A 16957-nucleotide genomic window follows, 5' to 3' on the forward strand; every position below is an offset into this window, starting at 1 on the left:
TTAAAAGAGTGAAATGTCGCACCCATATTTATACTTTTTTTTTTTGCAGCAATTGGGTGGGATCTGCAACAACCATGTCGTGATAATATTAATCTATAATGTCGTACCTATGTCGTACTATTTAACTCCCCAGGTTAAATTATCATACCCAAATAACCAGGGACCAACGGTATGTCTAAATGCTATCATTGAGATTCCAGTGATCAATTGTAACAAGAGAATAACCATACATAACGCATCTTCTCTCAATGGTCCCAACCGTACCAATATCAAGTTAATAATTGTCATATTGGAGAAATGAGTAATGTCACCATTCTTATCCCTTTTAAGACTGATTAACCCAAAAACCTCCAAAGTATTAAACATAATCCTTTGCAAGGCTGAACCACCTGTAGTCGTGACTTCACCATAACTTGGATACATTAAACCGTCTTCAACATCAAATTTGGGTAGCCTGTGTCGGGGACAAGGAACGATATGAAACAACTGAGGTACGGAGTACACAAAGTTAATGATCTGTGGAAGGAGGAAGATCATCAAGGTCTTGGAAAAATGCCCTAAGATACCAACAATCGCAAATACCATCCCACTGAAATAACAATACGTATCTCCCACAAACACTTTTGCAGGGAACCAATTGTATTGTAATAGTCCCAAGGAAACGCCAATAAAGGGGATTATAAATAGAGCAGAAAACAAATGGGAGTCACGTGCCGCCTGAGATATACTGTTGGAAAACAAATAACATGAATCATTAAGTAAAAGAATAATCCCAAGCACAATCAGTTGGCCCACTTCAAGCCCATTGACGCCAGCAAGTATATTTATGGAATTGGGGGAGAATATAGAAACTGCTGACATGTATAAATAGTAGAATACACCTAAGTCAAGCATTTTGGGGACTTTAATAGCAGTTTTAATATAATAATCTGGAGCAAGAGTACTAAAAGTTAACCCTGTAATTCTCGAAACCACTATATTCCCCCACCTAATTAGGAACTCCACATTTGCAAGAAGTAAAGATCCCCATTGGGATTCGGTGATAAATGAAGGCACCACAATTGAAGTAACACTGAAATCAACATAATACACTATAAGCAAGGGTAAAGAGGCAATTGAAGGAAGAAAGAACTTATCTCTCCACCGAATATCAAACAAATCATCAAAAAGTCCCAATAATGTAGTACTTTGCAAACATAAAACAGCACTAAGATACTCTGCCAACTTATTATGGGGGAATAAATGATTATGAGACAAAGTGTTATATTGTTGAAGATACGTTTCAGACACCTCTTCGTCATTAGACATACTGGCAAAGTTAACCAAATACTTGAAGAACACAAACGGAATCAACGCCAACATTAATGTAAGATACGTCACAGCCACCACAATTCCCATTGACTCGGGGATCTCCGCCACGGGTGGTTTCTTAGACATATCTCTGCCTTTCAATCCTACTTTAATAAACACTTCACTAACTCGGGGAATCATCGTGGTAGTAATGACATACCCTATACCAGCAAATGCCGTCAGTGTACGTAATGGTTTGTTAGGCTCTACTAGTGCTAGTGAGCCAATGAGTACCGCTGCCCGGATGTATCTCGATACTTTCATTGGTTAAAGTAATGATGGAACAGAGAAGAGCAGAAAGATTAATTGGGTAATCTTATCAACTAAGTTGCCGGTGTCACGTGTCCCTGGACCTTATATGACGTGTATCGTGATGAAGTGTGTAGAGTTTATGTTCTGCATTCTTTAATTGAATCTACGTGTTTTTGAAAAGCTATGTTTTTCCGCGATAGTGTGTCTGACACGACTGTATCGTGATAGTGTTCAAGGTATAACCTATCTAATATATATATATATTATATCAGTGCTTATCAGTGCTAATCGGTGCTTGTCAGTATCATACCATCGTTACAAGAATATCACGTACTATGCAACCGTTCATCACTGGCCACGAAGAACTTATACACGATGTCGAATACGACTTTTATGGCACACACATAGCAACATGTTCGTCAGATCAGCATATTAAAGTATTTGATTATGATGCTACAACATCACAGTGGATCTTGAATGATCTGTGGAAAGCACACAACTCCCTGGTGGTACGACTTTCGTGGGCCAATCCCGAGTTTTCAAGTGCTCCCATCTTAGCATCGTGTTCTTACGATAGAACAGTTAAAATATGGCAAGAACAGCCTGATGAACTTCATGGTAGTGGAAGAAGATGGATTAAATTGGCTACCCTTGCCATTGAATCTTATGGTCCTATCTACGACGTTGTATTTGCACCCAGTCATTTGGGTTTAAAATTAGCTTGTGTTGGATCAGATAGTATATTTCGGATTTACGACTCTATTGATTCTAGTGATTTGACTCAATGGGCATTAACCACCGAAATCCCTTTATCCAATCTGCAATTACCGGTGAAAAGCTTACAAAGTAGTTTTTCAATTGAATGGTGTCCTTCTAAATATACAAAGACCCTGAAGTTTATAGTGGTGGTCATCGATCAAGCATTCATATATAGTACTCTTCCCAACTCCGATAATGATGAATTGGATTCTACCGCTAATCCCGGGAGACAATCAGGACTGCAATCGTCTTCCAATCAAGACCATCACCATCATCATCAAGAATCTACTGGTGACGATGAAGCGGCTTCTAAACCACCAGACTCTGACACAAAATACCTAAGAATTGCAAGTCTTCCAGAACACAATGGTCTTATAAGATCCGTGAGTTGGGCTCCGTCTATGGGAAGACTGTTTCATCTTATTGCCACCGGATGTAAGGATGGGTTTGTACGGATCTTCAAAGTGAAGGAACTTCCCAATGGAGAACTCGAAATAGAAACCGTGGCTGCATTATCGGATCACAAGCTGGAAGTGTGGAGAGTCAAATGGAATAATACAGGCACCATCCTAAGCTCGGCCGGTGATGACGGCAATGTTCGATTATGGAAGAGTAACTATTTGAACGAATGGAAATGTATGAGTGTTATCAACACAAGTAACAGAACAGATAATAGGATTGCTGATAATGAACAAAAGAATGTCCCAGCGTAAAATAACATAAATATACATTATCTAAGTTTATTATGTCTTAACCTTTTTGGTGGTCTTTGTAGCTTCTTCTTCACCAAGTTGAGCCCAAAGCTCTTCTTCATCAACTTCATCTTCACCAGTTGTGTCCTTTCTGGCTCTCTTTTTAGGTTTATCTTCCTCTTCCGCTTGTTGTTCCACTTCCTCATCTTCGATATCTAATAACAAGACTGCAGAGGCTTCAACACCCAAATAGATCTTTGCAAGAACTTCTCTGGTGCTAACGTCAAAGAGTCTAAAATACCGATCCAATCCTGCAGCAGCAAACATCTCATCTTCGACAACATCTGTACCAAACGTAGCACCGGTGTTCCCTCCTAAATATTTCCCAAGAAGCTTTAAAGTTGGCTTGACAATATCGCCAGCACTAGCAGAATGCATTTGGAACCCTCTGGAGTCCACATTGGTGAGAGAAAACTTACCCATTAACGTATGAGTATCAGTTATTATCACTTCTGTGTGGTCTTCGTTAGCAAAGTTGACCGTAAGAACGGGCTTTTCACATAATTGATAATCGTGTCTTGGTCTCTTCCCTTCCAAGGTATTATATATACGTAATTGTCCGTATCTTGTAGTGGTGATGAGTTTGTATGACCCTGAACTCTCGGACTCCAAAAATTGAATTCCAGTGATCCAAATGGGTACTCTAAGGTCAAGATGGTCATTCTTAACATTCTTAGCTGAGAATAAACATTCAGGTTTGAACCCTCCATTATCATCATTTTGCTTAACATTGATAGAATCGTCAAACAACTTCACTATCTTGACATCAAGTTCCTTACCTCCATAAGCAAATACTCCTGTTTCATAAGGATTGGCCACAAACACTGAAATAGGCACCTTTTCATCTAATTGGATCTCAATAGGGCGGACATCATCTTTAGAAAAGTCGTCCATCATGTTGATCAACACCACTTTCCCGGATTCAAATGCAATCACCACCAACTCCTCAGCTTCAAAGGGTATCAATGCTATGGATTTATCATTAGGCTCATTTAATGCTATTTGATATGTGTGAACCAACTTATACTTATCTTCATCTGGAACGTCTTCTGCAGAATGGCTCTCCAAATCATAAACACAAACTCTGCCTCCAAGACGTGATGCAATCAAGTATCTATTACCATAATTGACCATTTGAAGTATTCTGGTTCGGGTACTCTCTTCCACACAAAAGTTCTTCACCGATATAGGCTGTAAACCATCTTGTTTCGACGTATCAGTTCCACGATTGAACACCACCTCCTTGATGGCCCCGGTATCGTTTGCTGCTACTACCACCTTCATTGCTTATATCGGTCTCTTAGGTGGTGGACGTTTAGGTAGAACCATATGCATAAATAGAGATGAGCATCGCTGTTTCCAAAAGTAAGCGTTGCATGCAGTAATTTTGCTGTTTTGAGCCACATGTTATGTATTCGCACTCACTAGTTTGTAGATTGGTCCCTTGGCCCAGTTGGTTAAGGCGTGGTGCTAATAACGCCAAGATCGGCGGTTCGATCCCGCCAGGGACCATTCTTTTTTTATTTATTGAAACCAGTATTTTTAGTCTGTAGCATAAGTTCCAGTGATATCTGAATTAGATAATTCCAATAAGGGTATTATTGATGGACGCCCATGTGCACATTGGAATGGAAGTTGACATCGTGTTAGAGAAAGCACCAAATGTTCAATCTCCTGTTTATCCAATGCATCACCAAACATTATAGAGGATCGACAGGCCTTGGAGTTGATGGTATCGACAAAGACCTGTGGTAGATGAGGTATGCCATGAAACCAATCACTTTTGTTAAAGTCAAAGTTCACCTGTTTAGAATGCATGTCTAGGTCGTAACAATGTTGAAGCATTGACCGTTCAATAAATGTAGAGTCACGAGTAGATATGATTCTTGGTAAATGAGTAACCAGAATACGCTTATGGTTGATTTCATATTGAATACCAAATTTTATAAAGTTATGCTTGAAGCATTCAAACATTCCAACTTGAGACGCAACAACATCAAATTCAACAATCTTATCTAACCTCGTGCCGAGAGTTACGTTAGTATCAATAATACTTTCAATAAACTCTTTAAAGAGTTCTTCCACTCGAATTCTCTCGTCACAAGCATGTTGATCTAGCAACATTAGAACAGGAACATGTTTACGATCGCTCACTCGATCGAGACCCATGGATAGCATGATGAATTTATTATCAATTTGTCGAACCACTCGTAAATCATAATTTTTGAAACCATGCTTTGGGATCTGATACAACGACGTGCGATTCATTAAATCAATAGTGCGTTTGTTGCAGCTCGAATATCTCAGCTCCAAACATGGGTCTGATATGGGTGGAGAAACGATGGTTATCATTCGCTTATTCGGACAAACTTTGTTTCCTCGGATAGTTGGTTTCCTGGGAGACTCAATTGTGGGAACACCATGTACACTTATTAATTCTCTCATACTTTCACATATGACTTTAAATATTTTATCCAATTGATCCAGACTCGGAATTGTGTTGGACTTAGTTGAGCATTTCACCATTATCACCGGATATTTCAGATACGGTCTCCAAGAAGCCTTCTGGACTCCTTGTCCACCTTTGATTGGACTATTCAAAGAAGTAGGATCATTTTCAAAGCTTACACTTTCAAAAACTCGATTCAAGGTTCTACTAATAGACCGTGGAATCTTCACCCTGGAGTTGTTAATGAAAATGTATTGGTACCTTGTTGTTTGAACGAAGAAACGGGATACAACGCCTCTAACGCTCATAGAGTCGTCCTTGTCGTCACAGTCAAAGTTCATGAAAGCACGGCTGAACCCAAAAATATCGTGTAGAAGATCTTCAAATGAAAACCTAGAAAGACTTAAATCAGATTGTAGCAAGGGAACTAATTCCTTCCCCAACGACGATACTACTGATACGTTAAGTGAAACTCCAGTAGTGTAATTAGTTGCTTCCATCAATGCTTCAAGTATAACCTCACGTAGTTGGTTCTCTAGTTTATATCGAGGAATCAGAAGCAATTGGGTCCTTCTAACTGGGACGTTATAGAACAAGTTCGACACAATGGTCACTGTACCATGAGTTGAAACAAGGGAATCTTCTCCTATATTGAATACACCATCGTTGTACAGGTGATGTTCAATATAAGGTTTTACCAGCAGCAAACCCTCCGTGATGTAAGTGGTTGGAACACCTTCAACATGGCTAATGATGGTTAGTCGAGACATGGTACTTAACGAACGAATTAAGTTACCTGTACGTCTATTCATGGATTGCTTACTTATATGTTCTAGTCGAGCTTTGGTTATGCCTTCACCGTTATCCTTGCAGAAGAGACTTAGAGACGAGAAATCAACTCTTAGATCAATGTTAGTGGCTCCACCTTCTAAGCTGTTCATAAAGATACCCTTAACTCCAGTGGCAAAGTCCGGTGCCACTACCCCAGACTGTATTCGAGTCCATTCTGATGAGTCTAATCGGGCAATTGAAGTCATATTGAATAGAGGAAGAGATTATTTGGTGGGAGTATTTGAAAGTTAAGTATGGGGATGTAAGAGGAGAGGTGCTTATATGCGAAGATGATGTAACAGCTTACGTAATCTTAAGTTACCTACATCAGGTATAATCTCTATGTAGTGTACTCATAAAGATATGAAATCAGACTATAGTTAGTAATAACCACCACCTGGATATCGGACTCAATGACTGGTGTTCCGACATTTGTATGTATTGTTACCATGACTTGTTAATGAGCTTAAATTAACAGACATAATATCAGATAGACTGGAGTGAACAGACCAATGCCACCCTAAAGACATACATTCAAAGTCTAGATTGGACATCCAATCCAAGTCGAATGTATGATATGATTGACTACAAGGAGTTATGTACACGAACTGGAATAGAAGAGATCGAGTTCCTTAAATGTGAAGTTGATGATGCGATTAACCAACTCCTCTTCCCTCAGGACAAGTATGATGTTACTAACGTCTTGTTGGTTGGAACACAGAGAGCACAATTGAATGCCAGAAAAATACTCCAAGAGCTTAACTTGCCCCAATTCTCAAAGGAAGCAGCCCCACCGCAACCACTACAGAGCGAACTTCCGAGCTTAACAGGTCAAGAGAAGACGGTTTCACTCCTGTTAATGCGTCCTAAACCCAGCATTACCAAATTGCCTCAACAATTGAGAGGGAATGCAGCTACAAGTATCACCAACATCAATGTATTGACAAAGCCAGAGGTTAGGGCACTTAACGTGTCTGCTGCTTCTACTAAGAAAGCATCAAAGGAGAATAAGCTTATGGGTGGACTCCATCTACGAATCAACAGACGAAAGAAGAATGTTATTAGTGATAATAATGTTAAGCCGCAAGGTCCTCCATTACAAAGTACTCAGACGAACAACCGCAGGCACTCGCTAGTAGGAGACTCTCTTCCAGCATATATTGTTCAACAATTACCGCAAGGAAGAAGAGACTCGGAGGAGGAAATCGAACGACAGCACCCAGAAGATGTTCAAGCCAAAACGAACCGAAACCATAATTCACGTATTAAGAGTCTAGTGGACACTTCAAAGCAAATGTATGCTAGGAGTAATGAAGTAGATACACAAGACAACGGCACTACGACTGAAGAAATTCACATTGAAGATGAAGATCACGAATATATACTGCCTCAACTGTTAACCCGAATATACGGGGAAATGAATGATTCGCCTATCAACGGAGGTGAGGACGAAGAAGATTATTATGCCTATAGTGACGAAGATAATGGAGACGATGTTGACTTTATCAATTTAAATGGTAGTTTAGATACCAACCGCAGGACGGTTACAGAAGGTAGTGATTCGGAAGAATATTTATTCTAGTAGTTTTGCCTTGAGGATAAGAGTTAAACAATATTCATACAAGAACAACGTCACTGCACTGTTGGGAGCAGATTTTGCAAGACTAACTCCGAATCCCTTATAGAACCCATAAGGACCTTCACCTCTTAGAATTCGTTTAGCCATTTCCACCAGAGAAATCTTTATCTTTTGCACTTGGGTTCTCTTTCTAATTGTATCTAATGGGAAGGTTGCACCTTTAGAAACTGTTCCGGCAATAAACCCACAGAAACCTTCTACAAAGGGTACTTCCTTCTGGAAACGCAGAGAGAACTCCCTTGCCCATTCATAAGTACAAAACATGATCCCACTATAAGATGCTATTGACACCGTGGCAGGGACGAACCCCAAATAGAACCCTTTCAACCCATGTTCCTTCATGATAGTACGACTAACACTTGACACGGAGACAAACCCGGGCTGAGAGTTGGCAGCCATTCTGGTTCTTAATAAGTCAAAGGGATACGTTAGAGCTGTGCTGATGACCCCAGATATGGTTCCTATGAGTAACGTTTGGGCTGAAGGATTCAAGTTCAAACGATTGAATTGATTATTTAAATAAGTGTAGGATGAAAATTGAATAGCCCCATATAATACATATAATGCCTCGGCTGGCACATTACCTTTCCATAGAGCAGTAATTCCTTCTCCTTTAATGATATTCTGGGCCATTTGCCATGGGTTTATTCTTTCCTTATATCGGTTGGTTTGAAGTTGTAATCTGATCTTGATGGTATCTAATGGTGCAGAAAGCATACGAGCTGCTCCACCGGAGATTGATCCGGCTATCAATGCATCAAACGGTGATACCTGTTTCCCTTTCCCTAGATGATCTTGTCGTGTCATGGTGATGGAGATGAAGATGAAGGTGATGCTTCAAGGTTGAGATGGCACATCGGACCTATTTGTCCGAATGAAACAAACAATTGTATGTGAGAAGAATTTCCATCGATAAGCACTCGTCCAAATTAATCCGAGGGTTTAGACTATTTATGAATTGAGTGTATGATGACAAGCGTTTATACGTATATACACCGTTGCTGTACCCTGTTACTACTGTATCATACTGTAAATGGCCCAGACACATTAGAAAGCAGACACTAACCTGGACCACAATTGTATAAGACGTATTACTATAAACACGTCACAAATTGCCTAATTGGGAAATCGATGGTTTAGCTGTGCAGTCAAAAGCCATAACGCTATACATACATACTTGAGTTCTTATCAGTAGCTAGGATGGTTAAGTGTATACAGCAAAGGAAGCAATACAACATTGGATAATCATGATACTGTAATTGGCTATTCAATAGCTTCTTCTATTGCATATGGTTACTATGACACAAATGTTATTATTACCCACAAGATCGCCAGTCCAAAGGGAATATCTACAACTTCATCCTCACCTGGTTCGTCTCTGTGTAATAGGTGGACTATTGGTTTTATCATTATTGATAACTAATGCTCTGATAATGAATATAAGGCTTTGTATGTAAATTTATTATGTCTTTGATCTTCACCATTACTACCTTTGTCGCTAGCACGTAATCAGCGCTACCAGTAACATCCCAAAAGATAATATGTGTCTTTTAGTTTGGTATCATGAACTCAGCAAACAAAAAACAACTCCAATTAAATGTAGTCAATCTTCAACTTGTAAATCAGAGCCAGATTATTCTATTTTGGTAGCCCCGTCAGTATTTTTGGTATGCGCGCTGGGATTTTTCAGTCAAATAGCCAAAACACTTTTTTGCCTTTCGCAGGTAGGCTCATTTGAAAGCTGTTTTGTGGGAAAGTCGAACGCTTATGTATTTAATAACTTGGCGCGCGTGCAAGTATAGGACAACTGTATATCAACTTGTTCGCCTGCTTCAGAGGAATCCAACGATAGTAACCTTGAACGTCCTTGAGCGTTATAGCAAATGTTGGTTACTTGGTATGTGCACTGGTATATAGGCTTGATAATAAAATATGGTAGTACCGGCTTAAATTAGTGGCCATGAAATGGTCCCTAACGCCAAAAACCAAAACTTTTTGGGGTTTTGGGATTATTTGAAAGCCCTGGTTGAGAGGCATCCTTTGGTGGTAGTGAAATTAGCCTGTGAATATTGGAGGTTTTTTCTTTATAGTGATTGATTTCATTTTGTTTAAATATGATGTGTATAACTTCATGCTAAACAATGTATCAACAATTATTCAAAGCCGTTATGTGGTGTAAGCTTTACCCATTTTTCCAGTAACGATTGCTATCCATTGATGCAATGGCTGTAGCTCTGGGGTTTTGGTTTGATGAGTCATGACACGAGGAACACACGAATTCAAAGTACATGTCCCAAAACTTCAACAGTTGAACACCGCTGGAGATATTACAAAGTGATAGATCATATTTTAAAAACCTGATTTTAACTAACTTACTATGGGTAGACTTTATATACTTTTGATGTAAAGAATTATAGGTATTCCTTTTGTTGTTGTTGTTACCATCTGCGTTCATCCTTCACCTTGTTTTTTGCAACCAAATATTGTTTGGTGCACGACTGTGTACCTTAGACTGTACCTTAATGATATATCGCTGTATGTAGGAGCACCAATACAACGACCTAGAGCTAAATACCTCCAGGCATTGAGCTGTTGCCTCCCGCACAACCTTAGGTAGCAACAACTTTTACTGTTACAAACATAAAACTCGTCTAGTACGGGTAGTGATATTGAGAATTGTTATTAACTTCCTTTCGCCTTACAAAGACACGGTGAAATTCAAAACAACACGAGCGAAGAACCTAGTAATGAATTAGGTCCATCTCCACTTATTGCAAGGGTATAATTAAGCATTGTGTAGCAGGGAAGTCGAACAGACGTAAATGAAGTGAGCTGCCAAAAACATACATTCTTGTGCTTCGGCCGAAACTCAGTGAATTGCCGTCTACAATAGTTGGCTACGCTGGTGTTCGGGTCTTGTGTTTCCCTGTGACCTGTCACAAATAGTAGGAACAGAAGTCATTATAAGTCGATAATTTCAATAATAAAGAATTTGCGTCTGTCTTATTCTAAATTATACTGGTTAAGATTAAGGTTGTAAATTTACGTAGTACAATTGTTAGTAATTTATATACTGGTTGCAAAACTTTTGTCGTGTGTGTCAGGCTCACATTAGGTGACAATATCACTGAGTTGACAAGAAGAGAAGCATTCTATGGTTTAAAACCACTTGGAAACCGTGTTTAATGAATAGAAAACAATAAACAGTGGTGGCTCTTAGTAAAACTGATGTAGTGCACAACAAAGCGTATTGCTGGCACAAAATATTAACCGTCTAACGAATCATGATTAAAAAGATAGGAAAAGATACCTGAGGTATCTACTGGTTTATAATCGATTGATAACGAATAGCTGTGCAAACTTCTCAGTAAAGAGAAAGAGAATAGAAGAAAGACATTTTTTAAACATACATAGTTTATTTGATTCACTAGTTTTAATGAGTACATCATTTTGCTTGTTCTCAGTGCGTTTCTATGCAATATTTATAATGAGGTGGACTACGCAAAGGTTATGGATAAGATGTTATGGGTCACATATGAATGGCTGTATAATTGGAAACGGATAGTAGATATACTGCAAATAGGCATTGTAATATATATACTATGTATTTATATATACTATGTATTTATATATACTATGTATTATGTGGTACACTGAGCCCCATGATTACGTAATCCAACTTAGGTTTATTAAGAAGGTCACATGATAACAGAAGACGAGTTGGCCCATGATAACAATATAACGTAAGTGCCGAATATAACATAATCCCATACGCCATCTTTTCACCCTAAATAACAATTAGACACTAACCTTCAGCTATCACGTTGTACCTTAACACAACCCAGTTGAACTCGATATTTGCACTACCTGTTCTCGTCACAGGTGTGCCATTGTATTGTTTATGTTTTGGTTTCGACTGTTTTGGGAATGTAACCCAATGATATTAGATTTATAGCCATAAAATACGTCAACTCTAAGTTGTACTTACTCTCTTCCCATCATCATCATCATCATCATTATCATCGTTAGCCATGGCTTCGCCCACACGAAGCAATGGGGTCGCACAGCGGTATCTTGTGAACCTCAATGAAGTTGGTGGCAACAGTAGTAGGAAGCAAAATGCTTTACAACCATCTTCCAAATTGAATGCTGGACAATTCAAAAACGATTTAGATAAGTTGGCGGCTGATATGAACATCACAACACCGTCATCTAAAACCACTGCTTCTTCCACCACTACGCTTTTAAGATCTAGGTTTGAGTCTCCTTCAGTAACTGTATCTTCTTTCAAGTCATCATCCACCAAAAGTTCAACATCTCCATTCAGCAACAGTTCAAGTCCTACAAAATACAATAGCAGTAACAATAATAAGACCCCAACACCAAGACTGCCAATTAAACTTGATGATTCTGACGAGAAACCCAGTTGGGCTACAGCAAACTACAAAGACGTTTTGTCACGGAATAAAACTCCCAGACTTTCACCTTCTAAAATCCCTTCCTTAGGGAACCCCCTAGAATCAACACCATCATCAACTTCTCCAGCTCCAAGAAGGTCGCCTTACCTTACATCTCCAAGCAACAGTACGTCGACCGATCTGCCAGGATACGAATATTTATGTCGTATTCAAGCCATTAAGGATTGGTTGGAGCTTGTACTCCAAGAACAAATCGACTTGTCGCCTGTTGAAATGATTGCGTACATTAAGAACGGTATACATTTGGCGAAATTATCTAATGTTTTTTTACCACTGAAAAGAAGAGTGTTCCTTGTGGACGGAAAACTTCAATTCAAACATACAGAAAACATAAATATATTCTTCCAGTTATTGGACTACTTAAACATTCCTGATCTTTTCCGGTTCGAATTGACAGATTTATACGATGCCAAAAACGTTCCTAAAGTTTGGTTTTGTCTTCATGCCTTAAGTTTCATCATCAACAACATGTTCCCGGAATATCCTCCGGTGGCTGTTCTTGTAGGGAAATTACTGTTTCTGGAAGAAGAGATTCGTCAGTCAAACCGATCACTAGTTGGCGTTGGCTTACCTAACTTCACCAGTGCGGATTCTGGAGCTGATCCTTCCATCCAACAATATAACTCGCAACTGAAATTCATTCCTAGACCGTTGAAACGACCAGAATTGTCGCCTGAACCCAAACCCACGCTATCGTTTGTTAATGCGTCGCCTCAACTGAAAGCCAGAATTTTGGTCGAACAGGCAATGCAAACAGAAGATAACCCCTTCTTGGAAACCACAAGCATCTTAAGGGGAAAGACCCTTTTAGAACCTCCGCTGGGGTCTGATTTCATAAGAAGACCAAAGCAGCAATCAAGTATAGCAATTGATACCAGTGATCTTGAACAGGAACAAGAGCAGGAACAGGAAAATGTTAGTGCGAGCATAAAGTCGAACGCTTCAGCATTGGGCGAACTTCAGTCGCACGAAGCGAAAATCATTAAACTTCAATCGCTCGCAAGAGGTGCAAACTTCAGATATAACATGTTTGTTGATCGTATTCTTTTGAAATCTTATGGCGAAGAGTTCACTCATTTCCAATCGATCATCAGAGGGAAATTTTCCAGAGATAAGTCGGTCCATAAGCACCGCGACCACTTGCTTCTTTATAAAGACGAAATCACAGAGTTGCAGTCGTTAATCAGAGCAAAGTTGACCATCAAAAGAAGAAATACCATTATGAACAAAGCCGCTATCCATGACGACCTCCAAAGTATAATCCGTGGACACATGGTCAGAAGAAAGTTGGCTTCATTGAAAGAAAGTATTAGGAAGCAACAACCTTCTATCATTGAATTGCAAAACAAAATACGTACCAAAACGGTATCGTGTAAAGTGGTCCCTGTGTTGCACTCAATGGACGAAATCTTACCCTCTGTCATCAGATTGCAATCCCACAGTCGTCTGCTTATCTACAGACGGGGTGCAGCGCTGAAAATAAGCGGGTTTGAAGCCATTGAGTCCACCACCAAATTGCAATCTTATATCAGAGGTTTTAAAGTCAGAATGAATGTGAGAAAGATGCGCACGGCTGTGGAAGGTGAAGTTAACACTATAAAAGAACTTCAAAGTATTGCCAAAGGTGCTATTTCCAGAACAAGACTCTTTGATAATGTGTTGGTCTCGTTGCTCTATGAAGATTTCATAATGAATGGGTTATTCTCCAAAATCAGAGGTAACAAAGTCAGGAAAGACATTCAAATCAAAAAATTCCAATTGGAACGTTGCAAAAAGGAATCGATCGTTCCCATCCAATCACTTTTCAGAGGTCTTTATTGTCGATTCCAAAGAGACATTATGTTGGAAGATGTTTATGATGAAATAGACTCTATCATTTCTCTTCAAGCACTTATTAGAGCCAGACCAATTAAAAAACTGATGGAAGATTTTAGACTTCACTACCAGAAAAATTATGATAAGGTTGTCAAGGCTCAAGCTATTATCAAGGCTAAGATCACCAGGGATGCCTATAAGACATTAATGACGAAAAAGAATTGTCCATTCCCAGTTATCAAACGGTTTGCTCATTTGCTCTCTACGAATGAAGCAGATTATGTCGAAGAGATGGCATTGAACGAACAAAAAGATAAAGTCATTGAACTTTCCAAAAAGAATGATAACTTGGAAATGAATATCGAAAACTTGGATTTGAAATTATCACTTTTAGATAAAAATAAAATCACCATTGAACAATTCATTAAAGAAAGAAATAAGTTTAAAATGGTTCAACCCACTCATTCCAATTTGAATCTTGATAATATGGACAAATCTTCCAGAGAAAGAATCGAGTTATATCAATCTCTTTTCTTTCTTCTTCAAACAAAACCAACATATTTGGCCAATTTCTATAGGAATTTATCCTTAGAGAGTCGGACCACGACCCTCGTGACAGATTTAACCCATTGTGTGAATATGATTTTCCCCATCACCAACAACAATATTAATGCTCAAACCAGAGAGGAATACTATCTCATGAAACTAATGTTCTGTATAATCAGTGATGACATTGAGTTCAGATGCAAGAACATTGGAGACATCACCAAGATGCAATCGTGTTATTGGTTGGATTTGTTCCTACTTTACAATCGTCATACCAGCCAAAGACACCATTTGAAGAAAATGATTGGAAACTTTGTCCAGGGAATTGTGGAAAGAAGTGAACTTGATTATGAATCTGATCCTTCCTTGATAAACGACAATATTGTCGATAGAGACTTGAGACTCTTGGGGTCCAGTACTCATAAGAAGGGCATTTCTCCTCATATGGCTATTAAAGATCCCGAAATTTCTAACCAATTTGTTGAAAACTTGCTATCACTAAGAGAAGCTGCTTCCTTACTTACAAACATTTTGGAGTCCTCTATGTCGTCTGTTCCAAGACACGTAAAGCTTGTGGCTAAAAAGGCTTACAAGTTATCTCAATTGAATTTCCCTGAAAAGTCAAACACTCAGCATCTTGCAGTCGCTGGAGTTATTTTCATCAAGCACTATGTCTCGCCAATCTTGCATTACCCAGAGAACTTTGGCATCTTGGACTCCAGAAATCCAGTGCACAACGATACCAATACCAGAGCAAACTTGAAGCATTTGAGTCGGGTTATGCTTCAGTTGTTTTCCATGAAACAATTCACTGATAACTTCTTAAAGCCTTTGAATGACTATGTTGACTCGACCACTGAGTTAATCAAAAGTATCATTGAGACCTTGATCAGTGTTAATGATTTAGATGATGAATACAACATGAACGATTATGACGATATAGTTGTGCATTCCAAGCCTGTTCTTAGTTTGAAGACCAGTGATATGTTCAAGTTGGAGAAGATGATCTTAGAGAATGTGGACATCGTTGTCCCCAGTGAAGACGATCAATTATTGGGAGTATTGAAGAAACTTCAATCTCTAAGTTATTCCAGTGACCAATACATTAGATTTGCTGAGCTAGGATTAGTGACGTTAAATTTAAACCCAACATCAAAGGAGGAATCTCTTATAGATGCAAAATCAAGATCACTATTCACCCAAGCAAAACGGTATCTTTTGAATATCATCATGGTACAAGATGAACCCACACTTTTGGAGACATTGGTGGCTGGTATATCCAAGGAACACGAATTTAAATTCAAACAACTCATTGAAGAACAAAAGCAAGAGAGTAATAATAATAATCGACTTCATGCCACCTATTTGAGTGAGTTGAATTCCATTTCGTTCCATGATTTGAAGAAAAAATGTCTTGAGATACTATTGAAGTTGGAACAAATGGGTCAACTATCAAGAAGAAATTCTTTCCAGGACTTGTTGAACCAAATTGCAATGGATATAAAGACAAAAGATTCCCAAAGAATTAACAGAAAGCAACAACTTACAACTGTTTCTCGAGCCATCTTCAAATTGAGTGAAAAGGAAAAGTACTTGACCAAACAATTGGAAGACTATAATAACCATATTGAACAATTGCTTGGTCAATTACAATCGATTCCAAAGGATAAAAAGATATTCAACATTATACCAGTTTTCAGTAAACAATATTTCTATCATCGAGAGTTAAGAAAGTCTAATAGACTCCCAAAGTTTGGTTCATATAAATATTCTGCAAAGAAGTTACAAGATCAACATATTCTTTTAGATGTCAAGGGACTCTTAGGTAAAGCTATGTGTTCTTCTTCAAAATTGGACTTTATGTTTAGTTGTCATGAGGTTGGAAAGTTTACCATTGAAGCTGCCAATGGTTCAATTAATGTTCAAGGAGCTTGTGAAAGGATATCATTGGATGACTTCTTAAACATGCAATATGATCAGAAGGAAACTGTGACTATATTCTCAGGAATGGCCCTCTTTAATACGCAAAATCTTTGCAATTTTATCTTCAGAAAGTTTTATGATATAAAGGAATAGTTTTTAATAG

At 38.7% G+C, this 16957-nt stretch overlaps 7 protein-coding genes and 1 non-coding gene across 8 annotated transcripts; 4 read left to right on the forward strand and 4 right to left on the reverse strand.

The window, feature by feature from the left end:
* Positions 1-117: 117 nt before the first annotated feature.
* On the reverse strand, positions 118-1614 carry ALG7 (UDP-N-acetylglucosamine--dolichyl-phosphate N-acetylglucosaminephosphotransferase; the record flags this gene model as incomplete). Its single annotated transcript, XM_043192866.1, has 2 exons — positions 118-1554; positions 1609-1614. The coding sequence occupies 2 exons, from the start codon at positions 1612-1614 to the stop codon at positions 118-120; spliced, it is 1443 nt and encodes a 480-aa protein (XP_043051254.1).
* Positions 1615-1937: 323 nt separating this feature from the next.
* SEH1 (Seh1p) lies at positions 1938-3074 on the forward strand (the record flags this gene model as incomplete). The annotated part of the gene is made up of 1 exon (XM_043192867.1): positions 1938-3074. The coding sequence occupies one exon, from the start codon at positions 1938-1940 to the stop codon at positions 3072-3074; it is 1137 nt and encodes a 378-aa protein (XP_043051255.1).
* A 30-nt stretch (positions 3075-3104) lies between these two features.
* On the reverse strand, positions 3105-4397 carry NSA1 (ribosome biosynthesis protein; the record flags this gene model as incomplete). Its single annotated transcript, XM_043192868.1, has 1 exon — positions 3105-4397. The coding sequence occupies one exon, from the start codon at positions 4395-4397 to the stop codon at positions 3105-3107; it is 1293 nt and encodes a 430-aa protein (XP_043051256.1).
* Positions 4398-4551: 154 nt separating this feature from the next.
* On the forward strand, positions 4552-4625 carry KQ657_002094. The gene has a single exon. It is a non-coding gene; the product is annotated as a tRNA-Ile (tRNA).
* Positions 4626-4655: 30 nt separating this feature from the next.
* MLH3 (mismatch repair protein) lies at positions 4656-6599 on the reverse strand (the record flags this gene model as incomplete). The annotated part of the gene is made up of 1 exon (XM_043192869.1): positions 4656-6599. One exon carries the CDS (start codon positions 6597-6599, stop codon positions 4656-4658), a length of 1944 nt encoding a protein of 647 aa, XP_043051257.1.
* Positions 6600-6961: 362 nt separating this feature from the next.
* KQ657_002096 (uncharacterized protein) lies at positions 6962-7975 on the forward strand (the record flags this gene model as incomplete). Its single annotated transcript, XM_043192870.1, has 1 exon — positions 6962-7975. One exon carries the CDS (start codon positions 6962-6964, stop codon positions 7973-7975), a length of 1014 nt encoding a protein of 337 aa, XP_043051258.1.
* A 50-nt stretch (positions 7976-8025) lies between these two features.
* On the reverse strand, positions 8026-8839 carry TPC1 (thiamine transporter; the record flags this gene model as incomplete). Its single annotated transcript, XM_043192871.1, has 2 exons — positions 8026-8033; positions 8098-8839. The coding sequence occupies 2 exons, from the start codon at positions 8837-8839 to the stop codon at positions 8026-8028; spliced, it is 750 nt and encodes a 249-aa protein (XP_043051259.1).
* Positions 8840-12063: 3224 nt separating this feature from the next.
* IQG1 (Iqg1p) lies at positions 12064-16947 on the forward strand (the record flags this gene model as incomplete). The annotated part of the gene is made up of 1 exon (XM_043192872.1): positions 12064-16947. The coding sequence occupies one exon, from the start codon at positions 12064-12066 to the stop codon at positions 16945-16947; it is 4884 nt and encodes a 1627-aa protein (XP_043051260.1).
* Positions 16948-16957: the final 10 nt, after the last annotated feature.

Source organism: Scheffersomyces spartinae, assembly GCF_019049425.1.
Source record: "Scheffersomyces spartinae strain ARV_011 chromosome Unknown scaffold_2, whole genome shotgun sequence".
Taxonomy (NCBI): domain Eukaryota; kingdom Fungi; phylum Ascomycota; class Pichiomycetes; order Serinales; family Debaryomycetaceae; genus Lizanozyma; species Lizanozyma spartinae.